Source organism: Coturnix japonica, chromosome 1 (assembly GCF_054131305.1).
Source record: "Coturnix japonica strain WE chromosome 1, WE-NBRP24, whole genome shotgun sequence".
Taxonomy (NCBI): Eukaryota; Metazoa; Chordata; class Aves; order Galliformes; family Phasianidae; genus Coturnix; species Coturnix japonica.
In genome coordinates, this window is record NC_140663.1 from 60,095,707 (window position 1) to 60,111,410 (window position 15,704).

General features: G+C 41.9%; 1 protein-coding gene across 6 annotated transcripts in view; it reads left to right on the top strand.

Annotated features, from left to right (window-relative positions):
• The window catches only part of ITPR2 (inositol 1,4,5-trisphosphate receptor type 2), a 253,887-nt gene that overhangs the window by 20,864 nt on the left and 217,319 nt on the right, over nucleotides 1–15,704 (top strand). For all 6 annotated transcript variants that reach the window (XM_032446237.2, XM_085541626.1, XM_085541631.1 and 3 more), the window contains exon 2: nucleotides 6,619–6,689. In XM_032446237.2, coding sequence (XP_032302128.2) covers nucleotides 6,619–6,689 — 71 coding nt within the window. The remainder of the gene's footprint in view (nucleotides 1–6,618; nucleotides 6,690–15,704) is intronic.

Genomic DNA, 15,704 nt, shown 5'->3' on the forward strand with positions numbered 1-15,704 from the left:
ATATCCATCCTAGAAAAGGTTGATATTGCCCTCTGGAGGTGCCTGTCTTCTCCTCCTCCCCTTGCTGGTTCTGAGGCCTCATTTTGACAACAGTAAATTAGGATGCTTTGTTCTGCTAAAAAATGCAAATGCTTAGTTCCTTGGCAAAGTAAGTATGGCCCAGTTAAGTTCAGTTCCATTTTCCTTGTGCTTAAATGACTTGCCTATTATGCTGGCTAAATAAATGGCAGAATCAAGTCTAAAATCTAGGAATCGTGTTTCCTCCCCTGCATTGCAACCTCCAAGTAGCACTGTGGTCTATTGTTACCAATTCTTTTAACTCTACTGTTATTTATTTTAATTTACACAATGTTTTAAAAATAAATTTAGCCATAAAATGGACAAACAAATTCTACTGAACAGGTTTCTGAAGCTTTTACAATCTAAGAGCACGACTGGATATAATACAGTACAAAAGAATAACAAAGTGACATTCAGGATTTATAGCTGCAGTACTTAATTGAACAGGCAAAACTTTTTTCCCCTCTGACATGTAAGCCTGCAGGTACAGTTACGCGGATATATCAGATAAGGAAAAAAACTTTAGGGCTGTTTGTTAGTGCAATTGTTAATGCAACTTTGGCACTGCCTGCATGCAAGCTGTTGTTCCATTTCCCAGTATGTTCTTGGTACCGTTCCTTGTGCCCTCTGTCTCCTTGGTGTTTGGTAGTACAACTCCGAGTAACCAACACAAGCATTTTCCAGCATGGTAGGAATGGCTGAGTGGTTCCATTCTGTGCAACTGGCATAAAATGTGCCCATATTCTTGTTCTACTCTAAGGATGGTTTGTGATGAAGTTTATTCACTGCGTAAGGGAGATAGAATCATAGAATGGTTTGGGTTGGAAGGGACTTCAGAGATCATCAAGTTCCAAATCCCCTGCTACAGGCAGGGCCACCAACCTCCAGGTCTGATGCTAGACGAGGATACTTTTTGCTTTTCTGTGCCAGTTGGGGTTAATGTAGGAGAACCTGAAAGACTGCAGATACAAAAAGAAGAGGACGAAAAACCAAGCTTTGATGAGGAAGGAGACAGGAAAAAGGACAAATTTCATACAGTTGAGCTAAATCATAAAGCTGTAAATTGTTTGAATCAGGATTGGTCGTCAAAAAGTAGTATGAACTAACGTCTTGGGAAGGGTGAGGTATAATAACTGCAGAGTTTTGGCAGGGGACTGCTTGAGGCAAGCAAGAAGTGGGCTGACCCAGATGCCTGATAAGAGAAGAAATGAAATGAAATGAAAAGTGGGTGGACCTGGCAAAGAACTGGGTGGACCTGATTGTTTTGGCACTTGGGTATTTGATGCTTGATTTCCAGGGCAGCAAAATTTTAATAACCTATTGTTTGTTATTGGTTGGGTCCTTAGTAGTGTGACTAGCACCTCTCTTCCTGAGTGGGTACTGCATGCTGGGGTGTGAGGAGAGCGGGAGAGGCTTTGTGGGTGAGAGCTTCAGTTAGGAAGGGGAGAATTGCTTTGTGTGGGAGGTGTTCCAGAGCAATATTTCTGGTGAGAAGGTAGTGTGTGTAAAGGGATGGCTGTGGAACAAAGGAAGGGGAAGCTCTGAGGGCTGCTTCTTTGCTCGTGAAAGGTTGTTGAGATCAAATCTTTGGGACATAGCCTTGGCATGATTTGTGAGCTGATGCTGGACAAAGGTTGGCCTTGGCTCCACTGGCAATTAAAATCTCCAGCTCCACTAGCAATTAAAATGTCCAGCTTCTCTTGCTGACGTCTGTTGTCAGTGTTGTCCCCTGTTCCTGCTGCTGAGAAAATCAGTGAAATGATAATGTAACAGGAACTGTGAGAGTAAAAGCTGAGCAACCAGAGAGGAAGTGCTTTCAGTCTAACATACTCTGGCTTTTTTTTGTTAGAGGGATAGAATACTGTATGTATGTAAAGCACCACACTTAGTTCTGCACATCCCTGTGTTAACAATAATTAGACATCAGTATTTCTCTTGTGATTTTAACAAGTTAGGCACACAAACCTAGGGTAATTGTATGTATGAGAGTGTATAGGGTAGTGTTTTTTGTCCTCTCTTGCGTGTTATTTTCTGTTACTAAGTACTTAGTAATAGTAGCCCTGAAACATGAAGGTCTCTCTGTTGGTTGAAAGAGACAAAATAACTTTGAAGCACAGGAAGAGTGAACCTTCATCAGAAACCTTGAGAACTCACTGAGTATTGCAACCACTGCCATTGGACCAGCCTGATGCCTCGGTTTCATGAAAACAAGGTCACATATCCCTCTAGTTGTATGGTTTTTTTCCTCTTTTTTTTAACGTTTTAATAAAAATATTAAAAATTGAAATGTTTTGTTACTTCCATATTAATGGTATTTTATATTTTACAAGGGCATTTCCAAAACTAAAGCCTTCTGTTTTATGATGTTGGTCCACAATGTCAGAGGTGGATGTTGGTAGTATGACGGTAGAGGCTGAGCCTTCCCATCAATATTCCATTACATTTTGTTGCCGTGTGACAGATGGCAGCATAGGGGCAGTCTGACAAAAGGGCATCTGATATGGAAGTGTGCATGAAGCAAAGGGGTGTAATTCAGTTCCTCTTTGTGGGAAACATAGCACCCGCTGGCATTCATTGATGCTTGCTGAACACTAATGGAGACCAGCAGTGGCTGTGAGCACAGCGAGGCAGTGGGTCACCTCCACTGGTGCAGATCTTTATGAGTGTGACACGCAGCTCTTGTTCATTGCTGGTGAAAACACATAGCTAATGCTGGTGAATGTGTTGAAAAAGAGTTGTATCATGACTGAGAATGTGCTCAAATAGTGTGATTGTGCTCTTCGTATCTGGTGTAGTTTCCATGGAAATAAATAGGAGGCATTCATTTCAGAGTAACTCTAGACAATTCCTCTTCACTCTGTGGCTCAGGCAATTCAACAGGTTGAACAGCCATGCTATAAACACATCTATCAATATTTTCTGACAACATACCTGCCTTATCAGTGAATTCTTCCTCCTCTTTCCCTGAATACACATTGCAACCCACTGGTTGTGCACATACCTTCTGCTTTTTTCTTTCAATGAAAATCCCTAGAAAGATTGCTGCTGTTCCCAGCAGTGGGAATTACCCCAAGTTGTTTCCCTGTTTCCCAGCAGTGCCCAGGGAGTGGAGCAATCATAGAAGCTATATGAGAAGTTTGAAGCTGGTTTTAGGCAAGTTCTGAATGCAGATAATGAAGAGCATTAGGAGAAGTGGATCCTGTCCTCTTATTGCCAAAACACTACCAAACAGGAGAGATGGTATGTTTAAAACTGCTTGTAAATGTTTGCAGACAGGTGTCACCTTAGAGGTGGAGTTCATTGCTGCAAGATATTGTTAAATTGAATGCATCTAAATGTGTTTGGGTTTATGTGTGGAGAGATGGGGCAGATTTAACCCCACCAGATGTAGGAAGAGGAACATGTCTGTAGAACTCCATACAGATTGGAGCTTTGCTTCACACTGTACAGTGTGCTTCCCTTGGCTTATTCTAGCAGGGGGTTGTAAGCTGCTTCTTCTCCACTGAGAAACAGGCCTTACCTCCTGGACATAATTTAGATAGCTTTAGTATTTTTTTCAGTGTGGCTTTGTACATGCTAGTGTGAGGTTGTGCATGAAGCAGTTAATTGTTGTATTCAAAGAAGAACTTGCACAAATAAGGATTGTTCTATACATGTGTAATGAACTTGTTTGTTGCTTATATGCAGCTGATATGAAAAACTGAAATGTGGTCATGCTATTTCTGGCAGGTACTAAGTGACAACAGGAGGCACAAAGTAGTCTGGATCAATGATTAAACAATTAAACCCCCTGAAGTCTACCAAAGCTTTTTGATAGCACAATGACTTGAGTATTTGCTTAATAGTTTAGATCAGTATTTAAGTAGTGAGCACATTTGCTTGTATAACATAGTAAATTCTTCCTTTATTACCAAAGTGCTCATTTGCGCTCTTCAGTCTCCTATGCAAAACAGTGAGCAACACTGGAAGGTGCTTTGTTCTGGTCTGATGGAAACTGATGATGCCCAGGACCTTGTGTGGTCAAGCCTGTTGTTTGATTTTACCCCTTGGTTTGTTTGCTTGTTGTGTAGGTCATTAACTAGTTGTTCAGTGCATCCACCAGTGCATCTTCAGCTGCTGTCTACCCCTCCTTAAGAAGTGAGATTTGGGTATATTGAGAAGTGCACTCAGGGAAAGTACTCTGTGTTTGAGGGACCTTTTTGGCCCCAGCCTGTAGGAGGGGCTGAGGCCCCCACTTTGTGAGCTGCAGGAAACTCAGCTATAACTATGGCATGCAAGAAGTGCCTCTGAGTACTCCCAAACTCTTCAAAATGCAAACTCATGAAGTACATTCATTGTATGAAAATACTGGTGATTAAATTGCAGAATGACTGCTGTACAAATAAAGCAATACTTTAGTTTTTTGTCCTGTGTTATAAGGGACTTAGTAAGAAGCAAAGGTGCCAGAAGTTGAACAAGGTTTCAGGAGATGTTTCAGTTCTGTTGCGTGGCTGTTCTGCTTCACATCAATTAATCTCTCTGAGCTGTCACTTCCTGCACATAGGATGGGAGCAGTAGCCATTCCATTCTGCTTTGTCTGCCTTGTCTGATGTCTTTGGTCCCTGACGACCGCAGAACTCATTTATGGTCCTTTGTGCCTTTAGACAATGCTTAAATGAAGATGATGAATAAGTATTTAATATCTGTGTTCTGAGCCTAGGAAGTTCAGCATGCATTTGAATGGTGCAGCTCCCCATCTCAGAGGGTGTGCAGGATTCTGTTTGTTTTTCTCAGCACTGACATGATGTTTTGTACATGGCTTTTGTTGCAGCAGTGGGGTGCCTAGGAGCATTTTGCATTTTATCGACAGTTGGAGTTGTCACTAGGGTATGCAAGATGTCACCAAGAAGCACAGGATGTGCCTTGTGAGTCACGCCACTTCCCACATACCATCCTCCATCCTGCCTGTGTTTAAGGGTTAAACCTCACGGGTTCATTCAGACAGCCTTGGAGGGATTTTGTAGAGCAGCGAGTACTTGACATTAAAATCCCTCGGTGAGGCATTTTAACATTTATTCTTTTTGAGTTTCTTGCTTTCAAAAAGTCACTGCAGTTGGTGAAATTTGAAATGTAGCTAGACATCTGCATTATTTGCTTTGCAAGACTGACGGTGGCAGACAGTGACTAAGACTGAAGCCAGAAGGCAGGAGAGCAGCCAGGCCTTGGCCTCTCCTTCCACTGCCCCACTTGTCACTCACCCTTACAGACACCTCTCACATGGCAGACACTAGTCGTTATCACAGCAGTGTTTGCTGGTAACTGCTATTGAAGTATTGAAGCAGTATGGAATCGTGTGTCTCTGAATTGAAGCGGATAATTTTCTGCAGATTTTAGGAGCTGCTTATAGAATGCTTTGCCACTTTAGTTCATAGACAAAAGGCATCTTGCAGGACTGACTCTTCCTAAATCCTGCTATACAGGCCTTGCTTTGATTTTGCTAAGCCCCGTGATATAAACCTGTGCAAAAAGCACACCTCCACAAGGCCATGGCTCCTGTAGCTGCCCCTTTGCTTCTCTATCCTCACAGATACCTCAGATTTGCCGCCAAATATGTTATGGTAACTGAGCTACTGGCTTCCAAAATTCTTACGATCATATTTGAGGTGCAAAATCCTTGTTTATATTGGGGAGTCGGTCTTATGGTATAAACCCTTCAACTTGAGTAAAAGTTGAATGCATCTGCATCGTAACTGAGATGAACCCAAATTGTGCATTTTCTGTCAGTTTCCCACAGTAGATGCTGTTACAACTTGCGTTGCTGAGTGGCAGGGCCGTTCTGTGCCCTTAACCGTGAGTAGCTGTTTGAAACAGGCAGTTTGTTTACAAGATGCTTCCTGAAGGGAACCTAAATTTATGCTTAGGAAGTTCTGTGATAAGATAAGCGACTTTTCGTCTTCTAAGTGGGGTTTATAATCTTTTCAAATTGCGTTGTTTATTTAGCTGTTAAAATATTGTGAGAAATATGTTTAGTTTGTTATTTATATTTTCAGCTGCTGGTTACATAAACACTTATTCATTGTAGCAAAGGAAAATGTGCTCCTGTGAGTTTTGATCAGAGCTGAGTCTTGATTTTACATGCCTCTTCTAGAGGAAAAAAACTGGAAATTGTGAAGAAGAATGATTGAGAACTAAAATCTGAGGTGCTTGGTCAGATTCTGTATTCAAAATCTAGCTAAGTGTGGTGAAAACAGGGAGCCATTGGCAAGCTCTCCTTTAAGTCCTGGTTGTGTTAACACAGGTTAACATATACTTCTGTACCTGAGTGATGGCTGCTGGCTCTGCCTGCTTTTGAAAGGCCTCAGAGCAGATGCAAGAACCTGCAAATGGGGCTAGGGCCAAGCTAACCTGCTGGACTTTAAACATCCTTTCTCGTATCTGATACAAACACGGCTTCCATTTTTTTGGGCTTAAATTGGAAAAATATATAAACTTCTGTAGTGAAGGTATGACTTGTGTGTTGGGATTTATGTATACTGCTCTCAAACATGTTTTAGTGAGTAATAACTTTTGTATTTTTAGGTTGGTGGATGACAGATGCGTGGTTCAGCCAGATGCAGGTGACCTTGCCAACCCTCCCAAGAAGTTTAGAGGTCAGTAAATGAGAATAATTGTTGGTTTTTTTGTGTTTTTTGTTTGTTTGTTTGTTTGTTTGTTTAATTAATGCATGTTCCGACTTTTTGAGCAAAGACGTACCTTACTGGAGAGGTGACTTCCCAGAAGTCTTGATGAACACATTGCTGAAGTTTCAAGCTGGAATGTGAAAGGCCAGTTTTGTGAAAGAAATTCCAAGTCAACAAAGGCATTGGAGCAGATGGAGAACAGAAGGAAAGGGACTAACCTGCTTGTGGTCAAAGAACTGATTATTCACTTTGTCTAATGAGCACAAATCCCTCACTTTGGGAGCAGCTCCTTGCTCCAGCTCTGCTCTTAGTGTAGATGGGAAATAATCTCATGAGGTTCACAACTACTGGAGCTGCTGATGTATTTATTTTTTAGAAGATAACCCGACATTTTAAGGATTACCCCAAATATTTGGTCAGTTTTTTACCTTTCTTTTCTTTTAACCGGGTCTCATTTTTCTTAGCTTTTTTAGATATGAGCTTATAGTTGTGGATAATTCATTCCACTTTTTTACTTGGTGGAAAAAATAACAAAGCACTGACAACATGCAGTTTGTACTTCTTGAATGCCAAAAATACTCTTGTGGTATTAGAAGCTGTGTTTACGTTTAGAGAAGGAAATACAAGTTTTCAGGGTCTTGTTCTTAATTTAAGTGATAAGATCTAGCTGCACCAAACTGGAGCCTTACTAGCCTGATCCAGGCTTTTGTTGGCTTAAATAGGCCTTGGTTCACACCTGTCACAAGGACAGTTTTGACTTGCCTGGCTTACAGCAAGTGAAATAAATGTAATGTCTCAGACTGTTGTTGATTCTGTCCATTTCAAGAAGTTGCGCAGAGATGTTTAACCTTACTTCATTTCTACTATTTATTATACTGTAGATGTATATCCTATTGTTGCAGAAGTGTTGCATTTAAAATATTGAGATACTAAAGCTCTTCTTTCCCAGAGTAAAGGTTTATTTTCCATCATATATTCAGGAAATGTCACCAGCTAGTTATGATTCCAGCTGTGAGATTCAGCACATCTGCAGATCTTGGAAACTGGAAATTGAAGAAATGAGAACATGTACTTAGAAACCATTAGAAATACATTTCAGTAACTCATAAAATATCGTGGGATAACTTTACAGCAGAAATGGAGATGGCATTTAGTTCTCCAATGTGACTTTCAAGCTACCTAGCTGTGATTTCATCTTTATCATATAGGCTTGGGGTGGAGTGGCTGGAGGATTGTGTGGAGGAAACGGACCTGGGGGTACTGATTGATGCTCGGCTGGACATGAGCCAACAGTGTGCCCGGGTGGCCAAGAAGGCCAACAGCACACTGTCCTGCATCAAAAACAGTGTTACTAGCAGGAACAGGGAAGTAATTGTCCCCCTGTACTCGGCATTGGTGCGGCTGCACCTCGAGTACTGTGTTCGATTTTGGGCCCCTCACTGCAAGAAAGCTATTGAGGCCCTGGAGCGCGTTCAAAGGAGGACTACGAAGCTGGTGAGGAGTCTGGAGCACAGGCCTTATGAGGAGCGGCTGAGAGAGCTGGGATTGTTCAGCCTGGAGAAGAGGAGGCTCAGGGGAGACCTTATAGCTCTCTATAACTTCCTGAAGGGAGGTTGTGGTGAGCTGGGGGTTGGCCTCTTCTCTCGTGTAATCAGTGATAGAACTAGAGGGAATGGTTTTAAGCTGCACCAGGGCAGATTCAGGCTGGACATTAGGAAATGTAACTTCTTGGAAAGGGTAGTCAGGCATTGGAATGCACTGCCCAGGGAGGTGGTGGAGTCACCGACCATGGGAGTGTTCAAGAAATGTTTGGATGTGGTGTTGGGGGATATGATTTAACTGAGAATTATTGGTAATGGCTGGACTAGATGATCGTCTAGGTCTTTTCCAACCTTGATAATTCTGTGATTCTGTAATTCACAGCTTGAATCCTGCACAGATTTCAGATGGGGATTCTGTGGATAGCAGTTCTTCTGCTTCACCATCTTGGTTTATACCAAAGCAGAACATATACGGGTTTCTAGATGAGACAGGAATCACTGGAAAAGATTTGCATGTGACAGTGCAATTGCATAATGTGTTGAAATGCTTACAATTGAAGACATGAACAGAGGCTGAAAGGACAACCTTCAATTTTTCACTGTCTAACTGGGTGCTTGATTTTTATAACATTTGTAGAGTTCTGCAGTTGTAATTTTGTTTCCTTGCTTGAAATGACAAAGAAGGAAAAAGATGATAGTGTTGAGTTTTTCCAAAAAACTTGATTTCAACATCAAGAAAGTCTGGGCACTTTGATCCAGGGTGCAGGGTTTTGAGTTCACAGCCCTACTGGCATGCCACTAATGGTGATACATACATGTATATGTATGTAGGTCGGACGTCAGAATGTGATGAAACACAGAAAACATACAGCTGGTTTCTGATGTTAGGGGAATGCAATGACTATTCTCCTGAGTTCCATTCCAGCTTCTTGCAGGAGAATGTTTTCTGTTAGTTGTAAACAGTTCTGGCTCTGTTCCTGTGGCAACCTCTTTCTGTTGCTTTTGTAAAACATTCCCCTGTCTCTAGCTTCCCTTATTCTTTCTTCTCCCCACCATCCAAGCTTTCATTTCTTCTAACTCGGCTTTCCTCTTCTGAGGACCTCCCTCTTCCCTTTTGCTCCTGCTTCAAATCTTGTTACTAGCTACTTCTGTCCTCCCCCTCATTGCTGCCTCTTAGCTCTCTTTGGCTCCAGCAGCCTCTTTTTGAGTCAGTTCTTATCTTCTTCCACTATAGGACATGCCCACACCTGACAGTTCTGAGCTGTTGTTGGCATTGTGATTGCATGCAAGACTGGATGAACTGCAGTGCCATCAGGAGTAGCTGAATTAGTGCAAAAGTGAGTTTTATTGCCTTGATAGATGCAACCCACCACGCCATAACATCATGGGTATATTTTTAAAGGCCTCATCAAGCATTTAGTAGCATTTTCATGCATGACATATGGTGGTCATGAGAGGGGCTGCAGCAAAGATAAAACCATGGTTGGTTGCCTTCTCCTTTGTTCTGTAGGTCAAATCGTAATGAACTTGAGTTGTGCATAGAACACAGTAGAAACTTGATGCCTAATTGGAATTTAGTGCCTGGTACCAAGAACCGCACCTCAAGACTTTTATTCTGACCAAACTTCCTGGGGATAGATGGTACTCAGCAGTGAGGGTGGCATATCTTCAACAGCCTAGATGGGATAGGCTGAGATTGCAGCATGTGATGAACATATACAGACCTCCCAAGAGAATGACCTAGTATGACCCAAGAGTATGACCAGTCAGTAATAGGACCAATGCTCTTTAACATCTTTGTCACTGACGTTGACAATGGGATTGACTACACCCTCACCAAGTTTGCAGGTGACACCAAGCTGTGTGGTGCAGTTGATACACTCAAAGGATGAGATACCATTCAGAGAGATCTAGACAGGCTTGAGCAGTTGGCTCAGGTGAACCTCTTGAGGTTCAGTAAATTCAAGTGCAAGGCGTTGCATCTGTGTCATGGCAGTCCCCACTGTCAGAACTAGCTGGAGGAGATAAGGATGGAGCATAGCCCTGCTGAGAAGGACTTAGGGATTTGGTGGATGGCAAGCTCAACATGATCTAGCAATGTGCCCTCACATCCCTGAAAGCCATCCTGAAAAGCATGGCCAGCAGGGTGAGGGAGGTGATCCTACGTTTCTACTGCATGCTAGTGAGACCTCACATGGAGTACTGTGTCCAGATGTGGAGTCCTCAGTACAGAGGGACATGGACCTGTTGGAGTGTGTGCAGAGTATTGCCACAAAAATGATACAGGAGATGGAACACGTTTCCTATGAGGATGGCCTTAGAGACCTGGGACTGTTCAGCTTGGAGAACAGAAGGCTCTGAGGAGACCTGAGAGCGGCCTTTCAGTCTCTGAAGGGGGAATATAATTAAGAAGGGGACAGATGCTTTCGCAGGGTCTGTTGTGATAGGACAAGGGGAAATGGTTTCAAACTAAAAGAGAGGAGATTTAGGTTGTCTGTAAAATGTTTTTTTATAGTAAGGGTAGTGAGGTACTGGAGCAGGTTTCCCAGAGTGGTGGTGGAAGCCCTGTCCCTGGAGTCTTTCAAGCTCAGGCTGGATCAGGGACTGAGCAACCTGATTGAGCTGTAGATGTCCCTGTTCATTGCTGAGGAGTTGGACTAGATGACCTTTAAAGGTCCTTTCCAACTCAAAAGACTGTGATTCTATGATTCCGTGATTCTGTGTCAGAGCTGTATCCTAATGATTACCTGGCACAGCCAGACCAAAATTTTCTGAGAACTTTGAACACTGTGGCACTTGGCTGTTTGTGTTATGAGGGAAACCAAAAGCGCAGCTCTGCCACAGTTTGTTACATTTCTTAGTTCTGCTCAAAAACACAGAGGCAAAAGAACTGCTCAAAGTCATCTGTGCAACCAAGATATGTAAGAAAAATATGTGTTTTTTTTTCCCTCAAAATCTCTCCGGAAGTGGATTCAATTAAAATCTGAAAATCTGTAAAACAAACAAGGAATACTTTAAGTAGGTTCTTGACATGAAAAGATGATTTAGGCATGAATGATTAGTTGAATGATTAGACATACACAACTAAAAATAGTGCCTAACAGCAGGAAGAGTAGGGCCTCTTTAGTAACAGAAAGTGCTGTCTGCATGGTTTATACTGTTTTTATCACTCACAGCTGAAACTGGCGTTGATGTGAGGTTAGAGCATGACCTGCAAGTCAAAGGAGTCTGAGAAAGGCATGTTTCTAACAAGATATTTGGATTCCAGGGTCTGACTTTGAAAATGAACATTAGAGGACTATGTTTACTTTTTTTTCCAGTCATATTTTAACAATTCAGCCTTTTTTTCCCTGTCCTCCTCTTAAAATAATAATAATAATAAAGTTTAAAAAAAAAAGAAAAAGAAAAAAAAAAGGAAAAAAGCTGTGTTTTCTAACTACTTGTACCCTTCGTACAGAGTTCACTCAGAGATCAAACGTAGGTACTGAGCTGTTGGCTTGAACTGAAAACCAGAGTAAAGAGATGTCTCAAAATAGCAGTTTCATTTTTGTTATGTGTTTACTTTCCTCTTTTTTTTTTTTTTTTTTGTTCTTTTTGAGTGGGTGGTAGCTATTCTAGTTGTTTTAGGGCATCCTACAAAACAAGAGTATTGTTAAACTGAGGAAAGCTATGGTTCCTTTTAATTTTGTGTCCATATAAAGAAGCTGTGTTTCAGATTTCCCCTTCAGTCGCTCTGTAGTTGCTCTTTGTTCATCAGTGTACGCATCCAGATTTGCATCACTGTAAAAGAGGGGGCAGAATTGGTCCCACACGTGTTTCCTGATGTCTGCTGAAAACAAGAAACATTTACTGTTTTGTGGTTAAATTTAAGGGACTGATGAAGCCAGGTGCTTCTTGTCCTAACACTGAAATGTCCTAAGTGACATTAATGAGTTTAAAGGCGTAAGTTCTCTAGTTCTTCAAATCACTGAAGTCTTCCATGGTGAATAAAAGCAGAATTTCTGGCATTTAAATTAAAAGGAAAAGAAAAAAGGGAGGGAGGAAGAAAAAAACAATGACAAATATTGTTCTAAGACATCTTTACCCAATATCAATAAATACGTAAGAGACGCGAGAAGTGTTATTTTCCTTTGCAGACTTCCTGAGCGTCGTTGCTTTTTGGTCAGAGGGTGTGCTGTATGTGTTATGTGTTTGTTCTACCCACTATCCCCTTATTCAAAATGGTAATATAGAAAGAGATTTTGTGCATTTTTGCAGGCTCAGACATGTGGGCACATTGGAGATGTCAGAGGAGACGGTCTGTCTGTCGTGTCAGTGGGTTACTGGAGTGGCCTTCAGGAGGGCAAAGCTCTGGATCTACTGTGTGCACTGGAGAGTTGCTTTGTAATCTTTTATGTCTCAGTTTTTCTTTTCCTGATCATTTAAACTATAGCTTCTTCAGGGTAGGAATTGTTGTGCTTTTTTGTTGTTTTTTTTCCCCTGTTGTCTAGGACCGCAAAGGACAGCATTCTACTATTACTCTCATAAAAGCAACTATAAAAGGTCAGGTGAACTGGTTTTAACTTACCTGGAATCTTAAAAAGAGGGGGAAATCCACCTGCCTTTGGGAGGCGTACAGCTGCAGTAATGATGGTGTGTTCATGCACATCTTGCATTTCTGTGCAATGCAGTGGGGTTGCCCTGGGCTGTGAGACTCTCCTTGGAGAAGAGAAGCTGATGTTTGTTAACTAAAGTTGCAGGTTGTGTGAGGAGTAACAGCAATGAAGACTGGCCCTATAAAAAGTGGGTATTTTTACTTGAGACAAGTATGTGTTTCAGGTGTTCTAAGATGACACATTAATTATAGATTAACAGAAAATAATAGGTAACTTTTTGTCTTGTGAGCTGAAATTCCCATATTCAAACTAAAATCTCCTTCAAAATATGTTACGATTTAACAATCTGGACCTTTTTGTAATATTTTACTCTTTGTATCTGATCGTAGTATTGTAAAAGTTACCACAGACTTATAACATACTCTGGGCTGTATAGTATGGCTCTCATTGTGAATGCTCCCCACTGAAAGTAAAGATCTCTGCAAAGTTGCAGGGTTTGCCTTGGTAATGTACACTTTCTTGTCAGAAAAGCGAGCAGCTCAGAGATGTGATTAGGGAGCAAACCAGTCAGGGCTGTGGGTAAGTGCCAAGAAAAATTTGGCTGCTGATGGCCTTTCTTTGGACAGGTTTTCCTCCTACTAATATGGGAGGAAGACCCATTATTGCTATGAAGGGAGGAGGCAATGCAGTTGATGTTGTAGTGTTACAGTGTGCAATACCTGATGTTTTGGCCAGTATCTGAGAGACCAAATGGCAAGTTGAAGAACTGAAAGCATTGCAGCTTAGTTTGTGGCTCGAGAGCCAGCACTATAACAAATAGCTCTGGGGGATGCAGGTGCACAGTCTTAGTAATCTTTTTGGCATCATCAGCAGTAGGTAGCTATGCTTAACTGGGCCTGATTATGCCTGAGAATGCTGCCTGTTTTATTTTGTTAAGCAATGGCAGCTCGTTCTTTGTACTTAGGAAGGACTTGGCCAGTCTTTACAGAAGATTTCCTTCTCCTGTGTTTCAAGAGGTCTCGTTACTATTTTGGTAACTCCTCACAAAGAGAGATAGGGTGGATATTTTCAGCTGAGTCTTGCTTTGTTCCTTTCTGCACTAAAGAGAAATTCTATTGAATTGACAGTTTTGAAAATGAGAATAAGATCTGCCTTTGTGTCTAGCATCTTCTGTAGAGAAGTTAGGAGTTTGATACTTGAATTTCCATTGATAAATATGGAAAAGATTTAGGAAACTTTTCTTGTCATGTGATGCGTGAGACTTCCCACCTGCTGCTGTGGGTGGAAAGGCTGGAACTCACCCTAGGCTGTTAGCAGCTGCAGATGTAAACTCAGTCTTGGTATAAGATGGTGACTAAACAGCACCGTCGAACAGAAGCTGTCTTCTGCTGGCCTGATTTACTGATTAAAAAGCCAGGCTGTGACATCTGGTTAGCTTTCCATAGCTTTCTCTGCTGATGTTTTTGTGATAGTAGTGAGGGAATGACTGGGTTCCACTGTGTTTAAAAATTACCTGCAAGGTTGGTATGTTCAGCAGGGTCACTTAAACATTCATCCAGTGTTTCTCCTGTGACCTGGCCTTAGCTGGTGGGTTAGTCCCCAGAGAGTGCTTGACAGTCTGTGACAGTTAAATGTAGAAGGCTGATAATTTAGCATCTTCGACATCTGTAAATCACAATTTGTGTCAGGGAAGAGTTTTATATTATAATGCACGTACAAACCTGTATGTTCTTGTTAATCTCATCATGAGATCCTGATTGCTAATTAATAGTTTTCCCCTCCCTTCCTCTGGAATGTGAAATGAAAATTAAAATTTGCTAAGGAAAATGTATTTCAAATCTAGCTTTTAGAGGAGAAGCTGATCAGGACCATGCAAGGCTATGTGTCTTTTATCACTTTAAAAGAAGTCAGATTTGGATGCGTAAGTTCAGTTGGAGCTTCTCAAGCCTCTGTAGGGCTGTCATGGACCCCAAAATCCTGAAAGTCTTGAGTGAACAAATTTCATGAAATACAGTTTGTTGCTAATTAATAATTGAACAGAGAGTTTAAGAAGCACCCCTTGGTTCTCTTTTTGCCCAGTCTCTTGGATGGCAGAGTGTCTGGGGACAGCGATTGTAGTGTATTAGGTGGTAGGTGGGGTCAGGGGATGTGATGGGACAGGTCCCTCCTCCTTAGTTAATATTCATGATGGGCGGGATTAGCCCCGCCCACTTTCTAGCATGTTCTATACCAAAAGTTATATAAGGGTCTGTTTGTTTTAATAAAATGCCTTTTGCCACGCACTCCCTTGTTGTGTTGGCATCTGGTCCAGCCGCGGATACCCGGGCACGAACAGGACGCATGGCACCGTGTAACAACCGATTACTTCTGTTCATGCTGCCTCAGCCCCAGCTTTCTTTTCATGAGCTCAGATGGAGCTGCAGGACCTGTAAGTTGAGACAGTGCCTGGGAGGAGAGGTGGGCCCACCTTGGCAATAGCCAGGCCAGGATCAAGGGCCTATGCTAGCATCCATGGGTTCCCTGTGCCACTTCCATCTGTCTTTTTAAAAAGTTATATGTTCTGTTTTGTTTGGTAGTGTGATGGTGAGCATCGTTAATGACAGTAGGCTGTGTTGGGACCTCACTGACCCAAAAGCTGTGGGACTGTGTTATTATTTGTGCCACTGTGCTCTTATTATTGCATTATACTGGCTGCTAGTATGGGAATGTGTTCTGCAGCCATCTTACTTATTTTGTCATTGAATGTGAGAATTATGACAGGAAATGAAGCAAAAGTAATTAAAGTGCCTGCAGTGAGCATAGAGCAGCATGGTGACAACCTACATGGCAGAGGCATCCGGGCAGCAGAC